At 36.0% G+C, this 12,547-nt stretch overlaps 1 protein-coding gene across 2 annotated transcripts in view; it reads right to left on the bottom strand.

Annotated features, from left to right (window-relative positions):
* Nucleotides 1-2,273: 2,273 nt before the first annotated feature.
* LOC117293887 (LON peptidase N-terminal domain and RING finger protein 3-like) overlaps nt 2,274-12,547 on the bottom strand; it is a 24,030-nt gene continuing 13,756 nt past the window's right edge. For both annotated transcript variants that reach the window (XM_033776362.1, XM_033776361.1), the window contains exons 3-12: nt 11,043-11,161; nt 10,387-10,509; nt 9,811-10,008; nt 9,051-9,381; nt 8,482-8,678; nt 7,955-8,076; nt 7,347-7,526; nt 6,600-6,769; nt 5,427-5,569; nt 2,274-5,021 (exon numbers count right to left, since the gene is read on the bottom strand). In XM_033776362.1, coding sequence (XP_033632253.1) covers nt 4,866-5,021; nt 5,427-5,569; nt 6,600-6,769; nt 7,347-7,526; nt 7,955-8,076; nt 8,482-8,678; nt 9,051-9,381; nt 9,811-10,008; nt 10,387-10,509; nt 11,043-11,161 — 1,739 coding nt within the window. In that variant the 3' untranslated portion in view covers nt 2,274-4,865. The remainder of the gene's footprint in view (nt 5,022-5,426; nt 5,570-6,599; nt 6,770-7,346; nt 7,527-7,954; nt 8,077-8,481; nt 8,679-9,050; nt 9,382-9,810; nt 10,009-10,386; nt 10,510-11,042; nt 11,162-12,547) is intronic.

Raw genomic sequence — 12,547 nt, 5'->3', positions numbered from 1 at the left:
ACTCTAATAAAGCCAAAGGTCCAAGGCTGGGAATCGAGCTTAAATGTGAAATGCACACTGGACGCCATTTTGGTAAGCCACTCTTTTGACTTACCAATAGATCAGTGCAGACTATTACAATAGCTTTCAACAATATAAGAACACGCTTGCTTGCTGAAATGGCACCCATGTGAACTTAACGTTCCAATAGTAGACGGAGGTCTACAACCATTTAGGCGCTATGTTTGCCACTCGCTGTCTATGGTTCTCCTTTCATGCATGAGGTAACTACTGAAGGAATACAAAACTAGATCTATCATGATTGTTTCAACTTGATATGTGACAGGTAACTACTGTAAGACAAATCTAGATACAGCTGGATTGCTTTGTGGTCATATATAGTCCATAACCTCAACTCTTCACTTGTTTAAAAAAAAAATGCTTCATGTACTTCTCAAATGCAGCCCTTCAAATCTTCATTTCTGAAGCTTCAACTTGTGAACTATAAAAGCGCTTTCTGAGTGACCGAACCCAAAACGAATTGGGTATGGCATTTATCTTTTATGCAAACAAGATTCCAATTGAGTTTTTTTCATCTCTTGGATGCTCAATTTATTACTTGCCCTCCAAAATGTATGATGCTGAAATTTAGCTCAGCATAATTGTAACTTCTGGAGGGTTTGGTTGTCTGTAATGTACATTAAAATTAGTTGAATTAGATCAGTTGCGATGGAGTAACAAACTACACTCTAATAGTACAAAAGATCCTAGATACAAAAGGCAGTTGTTTAAATCCTGTCATATCCAATTCATTTGAATTCACAGAAATATAAATAATATAACCTGTATGATCTTATAGTGTGGTGTACATGTACATAATTGGTAACTGGTCTTCACAAATCTGACAACATTCATTTGCTTTGTGCAGATTGGACTCTTCCTTTTGAATGAGAACAGAATATGCTACCTTGAGAGAAGTTTGTTATAATTAAGATCATCTTTAAAATTACTGAGACAAGGGGCATGTTTGGGAATTCTTAATTGTATAATTATTGCGCTTGTATCAGCCCTCTTCGGGCACCACTAAAAAAAAAAGCAGATGAAGATTTGTTTTTTGAGACAGTCCTTTAATAAAGAAAAAGAAAATAAATCTTCAAATGCATTTTCTATGCTCATAAGAAGCCAATTGAATAACAGCGACCATACCATCTCAGGAACAAGGGTGTATTTGGTGTTCATAATGAGCCTAGCTCATCAACCCTAAACACTTGGCAAAAACCGAAACAGCGTCTTCTTCTTCTTTTTCCCCCTCTATTTTTTAACGAATGCCAAACCACCCCTCATTATAAAATGGACTTTCCTAATGAGATGAACATAGAATCTGACAGGTTTCTTTCCCACGCTGGTTTGGTATGGTTCTGAGATAATGGTTTTGAGATAATACAATCTACAATAAATTTCCACTGTTTCTAAAAATCAAGATTTGTTTAATTTTCTTCAAACAAACACTAGATGATGAATTTTCAATTGAGTTACAATAATTGTATTAGACTCATTATATTTGTTTTAAATGAACAATAGTCACACATACAGAGGCTCAGATCATATAATATAAACGCTTTACATTATTGTAAAAAAAAAATAGGTGGGAATGAGAGAGTGAGTTTTTCACCAATCGATGGAAGGAATTTGAACAGATGTGCAAAGAGAAAGATTGTTGGTTTGTCACAAGGAGGAGTTGCTTTAACATGCCCGTCTAATTAAATAATAAAAATGATCCAATCTTACAGAGCCAATGCATGGGACAATAGGCCTATCACTTTGTTAACTTCCACAAAATGTCTCAACAATCTCCAATAAGGCCAAGTTTCATTCTACAATAAGTTTTGTCCCTGTCCAATGAATAGCTTTATTTTAAACAAAGTACAAAACTGTACTTCCTCTGATTTTACATGTTATATCATTCCAGATCCCATTACATAAAAAAAAATTCCTGGTGCAAAAGAAATACATACTCCTCATTTTCAAAATGGTGGGTTAAGTAACGCTGTATACATAAACATGATGTAACATCAACTACACACATCGTCGTTAAGTAACGCTGTATACATAAACATGATGTAACATCAACTACACACATTGTCAGGAATTATCTGTGGGGAGTATATACTCCTCGGATTCGGTTTCACAATATTTAGCTTTCTGTAGAAATAGTTTTATAACGGCTAAACTGATAGCTTTAGATTGCCCTGGTTGTATAACATGTGTGCCTCCGCCCCCCCCCCCCCCCCCCCTGCATGTGTGCCTTCATTCAGTCATTAAGCAACACACAACACGTGCCACACACAAGAATGCATGTCATAACAGCCCAATTAGCAAAGGTGTTATTCAGGTGCGGTAAACGTGATTTTAAAACGTGTTGATACACATTGAGAGCCCTTGAGAAAGACTTGTTTGCCATTATTAATACTTTTTGGATGTTTTGATGTTTGTCAGGCTTTTTGATTTGCAGTATGACGTTTTGATCAATGATTGATTACTCAAACAAAATATATAATACCGTGGGGTTTTTTTTAAAGACAAAATTTGAAAAGTGAAAATACATGTTGAGGTAATCTACATTTTAACCACTTGGGAATTCCTTTTAACACTTCTACAGTTTTCTATTATTTTGTTCCTGTTATCTTTAAGTTTTTCAGACAAAGAAATAGATAACGGTTTAGGCATGTATCAGTGTTTAGTTTAAATATGCATTGACTGAGATCTCAACTCTGAGTTGCAGTTGTTGATTAAAGACAAAATAGCGTTCTTCACACCACAGTGCAGTGAGTGTTTATTTGGAAGAGTTTACAATCTCTTTGCTTTGTTATAGGCCTATTTTTTTCTTTTCATTTGTTTAATGTTTGTAGATTATTTTTCATGCAACCTGAACACAACTCTTTTGGTGAACATGCCAGGATGATTCTACACTAGTTTTTTTACTTGTTGTTCCATTTCCAAGCGATTTAACCAACTATTTTAAAACATTTGACTGCACAATGGTTTGTAAGTGGTGGAAGAACTGTGCACAGAAGAAACTAACAAGTGGAATATACTACTTAGCTTAGATGCATTCACCAAATGATACTATACTGCAGGCTAACATAGTTAATCTATCATTCAAAGCCGAAATGAATGATATTGAATGTTCAGACAGTAGGTTAAAGAGCTGAATTTAGTTTTATACTTTCATGGGTCTGTTTGATTAACTTAAAAATTAAGAAAAATACACACCATTGTAACAAATACAATATTATCTAAAATAAACCAATTTGAAATCAAGTAAAAAAAGTTATGATATGTACAATTGCTACGTGAGTACGGCAGGTAAGGTAAGTGATGGGATTGTTCCTTTGATTTAACAGGCATGAGTAAGGCAGGTAAGGTAAGTGATGGGATTGTTCCTTTGATTTAACAGGCACGTAATTTAAAACACAGTCTGCCATAACATACGGTTCTTTTCAGAACCAACCCAACTCCACTTAGCGAATGAATTTTCTATGAAACACAGCAAATACTTACGTAAAATTTGTTAATGTTTTTACTAGTATCATCCACATAAAATGATACTAGTTGAAACGTACACAAAATTAATTTAAAAGTATTGGCTGTGTTTCATAGAGAAATGATTTGCTTTTTTAAGTTGATTTTTTACCAGCCTGATGAACTTCTTTCATGACACCCCAACTCATTTAGAGATTATCATTACATGGTGTTTCAACAAACCTTACTAGATAGATAATTTGCTGTATATTTTTTTTTCTGTTTAAAAAAATCAATGTAGGATAACAAGCAATGGTAGCCATTTTGAATTCTTTGAATATTGCTTGCTATTCTACATTCTACATGAATTTTCAAAAATCCAAAGTGACGGGCCTTAAGCCAAACTTATTTCTCATGACCCACTGTGTGTTAAACTCCATCAAAGGCACAATTCCTCCAAGCACTTCCCCTATCTGCCACACTATCTATCTCCCCAAATCGGACGTCCGACCAATAAATACGTACTGACATACACTCTGAGAAATCAATTTAAATTGCTACCCAATGCATTTAGAGGGACAAGCTTTTAATTTGAAAAATATAAAATGGCAGCTTTAACTGCTGCAGAAAAAAAGTGTCTATCGCAACTTGGGGTTTCACCAACTGAACCCTCGTAACCATTCCAACTTCCTTGTAAAAGATAAAATTCTTCAGGAATTAAAATCTTTCTTTTTGGAATTGAATCCAGTTTGCCTACTTTTGATTAATATGTATTAACCCATTAAGGCCCGACTGGCCACAGCACACAACCACTGTCTGTCTGAGCTATAAAGAAAGACAGTTAACTTATTGTTCATCTATGGGTTCATTAACATGGATTAACTTTTTTACTGAATCTTCCTCAAGACTTTTTTTTTAATGCATCCGCAATGTTGTGTTCACTTCTTCTGTGAAAGCGTTGCTTGTTTCTTTGAAATCTTTGCTGCTTTTTTAAGCAGCTCATCTTTGGTGTTAAGCTCAGCAAGTTTCTTACACTCATCAGGAAATGGCCGCACATGTTATAAGACTTCCAAAATTCCAGAGTATCATCAGTACAGTGCTGGTGTCCGTCTTTCTTGAGTATTCCTTGTTGGGTACGCTTCGGGCGCTGTTGTCACTCTTACTCGAGTACTGTATACCTTGTGGGACATTCCCTGGGGGCGCTGTTCGGTTCCCTTTTGCGTGATAGCCCACAGCATATTGCATGTAAGGATGTTAACTTGTAGACTATAGCAATCAAACCTCAGAGGTACTCTTGTTCAATCATCCCCGTCAGGAGATGATATACTTAGTTCATCACACAACAAATTTGGTGTATTTTCTAGTCAAAACTGGAAGTCGGTAATGCGGACAAGGCACCTCTGCAGGGCGTTCAACCGCTCCTTCAGGCTGGACATGGACATGATCCCTGTCTGGATACGTTTATTGACGGGAAGAATTGCTAGTAGCCACCACGTCCACGATGGTCCTTGAGGACAAGCCTGTCAGAAAAGATAAGATGGTATTGTTAATACACCTTAGAATTACCTCAATAGGTTACCTCAAGCTACCTTTACCCGAAATCATGGCACTAACAGCGGAATTCAGTAGCAACAATTAACACCTTTGTCATTGAAGAGTCAAATCCTGAATTCACAGCAACACCATGGACATGAGTGGGTTGAAACTGGAAATATAATCTAGTAAAGGATTGTGGTAGAACCATGTGCCTTAACTCTGTTATTAACTGTGATAGTCCTGACAAGAACCAGTGTGTAATAATCGCGAAGACACTTCATATAATGCTTTTTAAAAGGCAATTTTATGAATATTTTCCATAACATTTCCAGCACATTTACTAGGAAATCCTTGTTTACACATATCTTAATCAACTATTAAGATCTTACCAAGGGTTCAGCCTCTCTGGTTGGGGTGGGACCAAAGTGGGCCATGATACGAGTCTGATGGAAGATTGGTAGGGATGTGAACCACCTCTGGGCTTGCTGGTAGACTTCTGATTCAAGGGCTGTTACAATGGCAACTTCATCACCTGAAACAAGATTTATTTAGTTATTTAATTATTTAGGTATGTGTTCAATCACTCAGGTTTAAAAAACACATCAAGAAGACTTAAAATAGCTGTACGAGCAAAAATGGTAATATTAATAAAAAAACAGAAGCCTAGAAATTGCCTTAAAGCAATCTTAATCACTAATCTAGATAAAAACATAGAATTGCACGAGGACATAGAGTAGGCCTACTTAGAGTAACAATTAGACAAAAATAATTGAAAACAAAAGCATATGTGGAAATATTAAATTAAACATCAGCCTAAGCATTGCCAAAAAGCACACTTGAACACTTATCTAAGATGACATCATTAAAAGCATAACCCGGAAGAGGTTTTTTTTTTTATAAAGACAGATCAAATTACACAAAGCTGATAAAGATTCTAAAATTAAAACTATTGAACGGTAGCTGAAACAAAACAAAATCATGCATTTGTATGAAAAAGATACATTGACAATTCTACTAATATGAAAAATTGAAAAAATCTGAAGAAAAACAAACACATGTATAAAAAGCAAAAACATTCAACAGAAAATTTTAGGCACAACTATATAAATTATGCCCAAAAAGAATTTTTAAAGTCAAGCAATGAAATGTCACGAGAAACAAATGAATACAAGAAATATACATAACAATCTTTTAAAACAATTACTTTTCACAATGATAAATGACAATAATCATAGAAATCTTTTTAGCAGATTGTTAAGTTCATCTAAGGAGCAAGCATCTTAAAATTCAAAGACGTTCTTGATGCAATAGAAAGTTCCCATGGGCATATGTTGGTAATCCATATGTTGGTAATCCATATGTTGGTAATCGCCTGAACATTCAGTAAGACCGTCAAAGTCATTGAGCAATAAGTGAATTAACGATTTCTCTGCTGACAGCCCAAGCACTTTACACACAGTAGTGTCTGAAATTGCAGGGGAAAAACAAAACATTGCAAGGCAACAATTTAAATAAGTCGCCAACACAATAAAAGACTTTACTTAGTGGAATTTTGAACTCACCAGTTACTTCAACATCTTTAATGAACTCCACGAGGGCAGTGTTGTACCCATCCCTCATTCCCGTCGACAAGACTTTAAATCGACGGCCACCGATGGTCTTGATGACTGAGCGTCCATCCGGAAGATGTTGAACTTGTTGGATCTCAAGCATACAACCCATATCCTCATGACTGGAAACAAAGACAATTTATCAAAATTTATTATTAGTTAAGACCGCTTTGTATTCATTATCCCTCTCACTTTCTATAATATCTGCCTAAGCACAAACAGCAGCTAAGCACAACAACATTAGGCTCAGCAGAGTAAGGTTACCAGCCATAATACTATGTCTCAAGTACAGTTTGTGACTGGTATATAACAGATGAGTAGTAAAGTTGTAATCGCTAATTCAGCTTAAACAGCTCAACGAGATTGGGCCAAGACTAGCTCAACCAGATTGGGCTAAGACAGAAAAATTTAACAGTATACGCAAATGGACTGACAATGAAGTCACTTGAGCATGTCTGTCCCTCTGTCAATTCTAAGTATATTGCCCAGTTCGGGAATTATTTCACCCAAATTTTATGTGCGCAAAGTCTCAACACATGACTAGCTCACGGTGGCACAAATCTTATGCTCTAGACTATAATAAGTTATCGTCACATGACTGCGTTTCAGCAAACCAGAATGTAGAAATGGTAAAGATGTGGAACTTGTTATGACACTGAAAAGATGTGTTATAAAGAGCTAAAATAGTTCATCTCTTACCCATCTGGGTTGTTTGGATTCGGCAGACACATGCCGAACTGGCGAGCTCCTGAGTCCATCGTCTGTCGTACCATGAGGCGGTAACGAGGTTCAAAGATGTGAAGAGGACAGGGTATCGTGGGGAAGGCCAACGTGCACACAAAGATTGGGACTTCACACTGGCTTTGGTCGCTTACAAACCTGCAACGGAATAGTTATAGGGTTGTTTTAGGTTTCTGATTTGTTTACCCTATAATCATCTGATGTGGATTAAGGTTGAACAAAAATGAATGTTGAAAATTTATTCGCAGCAAAAAAAACGTTTGAGTTTATTTAGGTGATTACTATTAAGAACTTATGAATACTGTATCTTTTCAGTGAGGAAACAGAATTGGCTGTTGCAAACTAATTACCAACCAAAATGACCTGAGGTGTGTTATAATTGACCTGATATTTTGACCATGGTTGAATCTTTCTTGAAGGATTAATAAGAATTGACTTATTCTGAACCTTTTCAGTGAATGAAAAGCAACTTGTTTCTGGTTTTGGAAATTAGTTACTCTACATGTATTTCAGGGCAAAGAAAAAGTTATCTTGGATTTAAAGTTTTCTTTTTTTTAGTATCTTACTTTGCCATGGCTTCCATTTCTTCTTTGTGCTGCTGTTCTCGTTGTTGATATTCCTCCCCCAGGTATTCCTGTAGGAGGTGCAGTGCAAGTTCATTCACTGTGTTGTTGCGTGTTGCCAGATACTGTAATACAACAAGAAAAAGAAAAACTTATGATATTAATAACTCATCTCAGATTGATGCTTCTCCAAATAGTGTATTGCAGCCTGTATGGAATACAGTCTGCACTATTTCGTTTCAGCAGTACAAAGAGCGACAACAGTTCCTGGAAAACATGCCTTGTAAACTCCCTTTCCAGATTCCAGACCATTGTCCTATTGATGTACAAATGTAACCTACAAGAATAGACTAAATTTTAGAGAAAACATCAAATCTAAGAACTTATGATGAGAACCTTTACTATATTTCCTTTGTCAAGTCATGAATTCATTGTGGCATTTATATTTTTCAAGGAAAAACAATTGGGAAAGGAAAACTGACGTAAATTGGTTAAACAAGTTCCAAATCTTTTGATTGAGCGAAACTTACATCAGATAAACAGTCTTTGCAGAGGGGGCAGGCCTTGCTGTAGTCCAACGATCGATTCAGACAGAGTTTGCAGAAAGTGTGACCACATGGCGTTGTAAGAGGCTCAAGAAATAACCTGAAGCAGAGACTGCACTCGTAATCTTCTTTGTCAATTTTCTCTTCTGGAACTCTCCTGATTTTCTTTATCAAGTCTAAACCTGCAACAAAAAGAAACCAAAACAATGTGTTTCAGTTAACTTGACCTTTAACTCTAAACCCAACTTGCTATGTGTCAAATTTTCTGTGATGAGATTCCGAAAAATTAAAAAGATAAAAAAATAACTGAAAGACTGTGTAAGTCTCACTCAGATGGAAAAGTTAAAGAGCATTCGCGTGATCACTTGTTAAGGCAACGTACATGGGATAAAAACAAATCACCAAAATGTTGTTACATGCAAGAGATTTGCACTGGGGTCCTAGTTGTGGAAGTTAAGGCAATTATGCACAGATCACTGCCCTGAACAAATTTTTTTCTGAACAGATCATTTCATCTTGTCGAACATCTTATACTTTTATTACTGACTACTCACGAGCAAACTTTAACTCCACACTCCTCGTTGGACTCATCATAGATTCACTCAAAGACCGGCATCTCTTCCTCTTCCTCATCACCAACAACTCCGACGTCGAGAATTCCTTCCTTCCCCGCGTGGCCGCCTGGACTGACCCCAACATTGCAGGGGGTGGGCTTTCATCCTCAGATGGGGGTGGGCTTGGGGTGGAAGGTGTGGTTTTGAGGCACTTGTCTTGATTTGTCTTATTGTCGGGTAGAGATGGGGTCTTTCCAAAGGGAGTCTTGACAGCTTCATCGCCACCTTCCTCTGTTGTCTTGCCGTCCTCGGATCCTGAATTGTCTGTTTCCTGTTCCGATTAACACCAAAAACCACTCACAATCAGTTCTCTTTGTTCAAACAAAATGTATTCCACAAAGTAGTAGTTAAGGTCATGTCCTAAATTAATATATTTGGTTGATTCCCATGCTGTTAAAATCTACAACTCAATCAAAAACAAAAGTACATGTTTTTGTTTCTTATATTGTTTTCCAGACTTTCTTCCTTAATTTTTTTTTAAATAAATCAACAAAATAATCAATTTCTTAGAGCATGGTGATTATGACAAAGAAATGAGCGTCTTTTAAATATAAATCAACCCATACTCCAAGCGTTCCCTAACACACCCATTAAGAAATAGACTTCCCCTAGGTTCAAATGATTGGTTAGAAAAAGCGGCCATCCCAATTCCAAAAGAAGGGGGTGTACAGTTAACCAAGACAAAAACTTAAATACGTACCTCTTTCTCTTCAACCACCAAGAGACGATTGATTGCTTCAAATCCAAGAGCAACTTCATCAGCCAAATTGGCAATGCTTATTGAGGACAACCCAGGGCTAACGGGAGCACCAGCTCGCAACTGGCGTGCAAAATTTCGCTGGAGCTCCAGACACTTAATTGATTCTGGTTGTACGGGCGACAAGAAGTTGTGAAGGACCTTTTGGAAGAACAGAAAACAAAAACTACAGTTTAATTCACTTTTGAAGACTACCAATAAAGTTATTTTTAAATTGTTTGTTTGACAAAACCTACATTTTGAGGTCACTGTTCCACTTTTTGCGTTTCCTCGGGTCTTTGCCCTAATTGAATCTGAGATTAATGGAGTTTTTTCTTGAATGAGGTTCCCACAGCCTTTAGTTTTATTTTACTTAATTCAAGTGGTCCATTTTTCTGGGTTACACATTCTCTCTTGCCTAAAGCTAAAAAGGAAAAGAGCGTGGTTCAAAAGTTGCATAAGAAGAGTGCATCAAACTCAAGTTAGTTTGAGGGCACACTTGCCTTCACTGTACAGCAATAACATAATTTTATACATTACCTTGGCTAAACACTTCTTGGCAGAGATAGAGAAAGGGTCAAGGGTCAAGCTCTGTAGAAATGCCACCATGGCTGCTTCTTGTCTGTGCAGTTCCTTCAGGGCCACGCCTTTACGATAATAACCCTGATAGAAGAGCATGACAAAAACACCATTATGAAAAAATTACATCGCTACTGTGGATCTGGTACACAGTTAATGAGATCATAGACACAGAATAAGTTTACATAACGTTTGGTTATAAATGTAAGTAATGATTTAATAAGTAGAACCTACGTACATGTACCCACTCTTGGTAACAGATTTCAAGGGAAATGCTACCCACCCCAAAAACTATAAACTTATAAATAAATAGAAGAAAAAAAAACACACGAAACACCAAATTCTAAATCAATAATAACAATAAGATTCAGTGACTCTATTTTTCTTTAAAAATGTAATCTTGAAAAATGCTATACCACTCCATTCAGTTCTTGCATGTTTTTTTTATTAATTGAGTAGAGTACGAATGTATTTTTGAAAAAAAAGAAGTTACTTTTGTGTCTTGCAACTTGCATATGTTAAAAGATTTTCGCAACCCTTCCCCAGGGTCTGTCCCTTTTGGAATAAAACAACAACTCAAATCAAATAAATTATTATTACAATTTACACTCTTATACCTTGGGCCAGTCAGGTCTTATTTCACACACAGCTTCTGCATCGAATAGCGCCTCATCGTAGCGCTCTAGTCCAGTGTATACATGGGACCTGTTGCTTAGTGCGAGATGGTCATGAGGTACTAAAACACAAAACAAAACAACAAAGAATAAATATTACAAATTGTCACATTTCTTAAATTAGAATAAATTATCATGACAGAAGTTGTTCCAATACATAATAATGGAATAAGTTATCCGTTAAAGGCACTGGACACTATTGGTTATTAATTACTCAAAATAATTCTTAGCATCAAAACTTACTAACTTGGTAACAAGCAATGGAGAGCTGTTGATAAAACATTGGGATAAATGGCTCTCTCTCTCTCTCTGAAGTAACATTTTTCCACTAAAATATTTTAATTTGATTTTGAGACCTCATATTTTGAGGCCCCAAAATCAAGAATCTGGAAGCACACAACTTTGTGTGACAAGGGCATTTTTCCTTCTGTTATTATTTTGCAACTTTGACAACAAATTGAGTTCAAATTTTCACAGGTTTGCTATTTTGCTATCTGTTTTGAAATGAAGGTTTAACAAATAATTGAAAGAAGAATTTAATGATTTAATTGATTCACTTACAACCTCTGAATTGCTTGGTTTTCTGTTATTTTGGCTGCACTTGTTAGTCCACGAAGTAAAGCAAAAACCAAGGATGTGCAAATAAAGATATTGAACCATCTTTTCAATGATATTTATTTCATAACAAATGTGTCTTTGTTTCCATACTTTATTTCAGCCTTGTCCATGCATCCCCTTTGTGTTATATCTGTTTAAATGTATGTCCTTTCAAAACAATTTATTTAAAATATAAAATAAAACTGTGTTTTGGTATTTCTAGGCTATACTTTTGTATTTTTTTTTCCGGATGAGATTGTGTCTTTATTTATTTATTTATTTATTTCTACTAGAACTTGTACAAAAAATGGTTGCCAAGCTAATAATAAATTATCATATTGTTGACAGTCGGATTCTACTTTTAAAAACATCTGTTGATGATTCTAGGTTATTCAACTAAGTACTTATTGAATTCCAAAACAAACTTTAATAAAAACACTAACAAAATAATGAATCTCTTTGTTCCCTTATTTGTTTATTTCTCGTCTTTTTATGATGGCGCGCTTCTTAACCTAGATCATAAATATATTTAATTTAATATTTAAAAAAAATAGTAATTAGTACCAATATGTTTTACAGCGCACAAAGCGGCGGCATCAGTGTGCTGATGACGCCTATTGCGGCTTTAGTGTACTAGTGTATGAGCATGGAGCATCGAAGGGCAAGGACACTGCTAGCTGGACCAACTGATGCCAACTGATATGAAAGAGACGACAAATTTAAAATACTTCAAAACCAGACTTGACGCCATAAACCTCGGAAATCTAACACGAAAAGCCCATTTCAAAATCTAGGTAGCCTGCACGAGCATGCATGACAAACTGTGTGTTTAAAAAGCCTTCCAAGGCGTT

This window comes from Asterias rubens, chromosome 8 (assembly GCF_902459465.1).
Source record: "Asterias rubens chromosome 8, eAstRub1.3, whole genome shotgun sequence".
In the NCBI taxonomy this organism is placed as follows: Eukaryota; Metazoa; Echinodermata; class Asteroidea; order Forcipulatida; family Asteriidae; genus Asterias; species Asterias rubens.
This window is presented reverse-complemented; position numbering and strand designations above follow the sequence as displayed.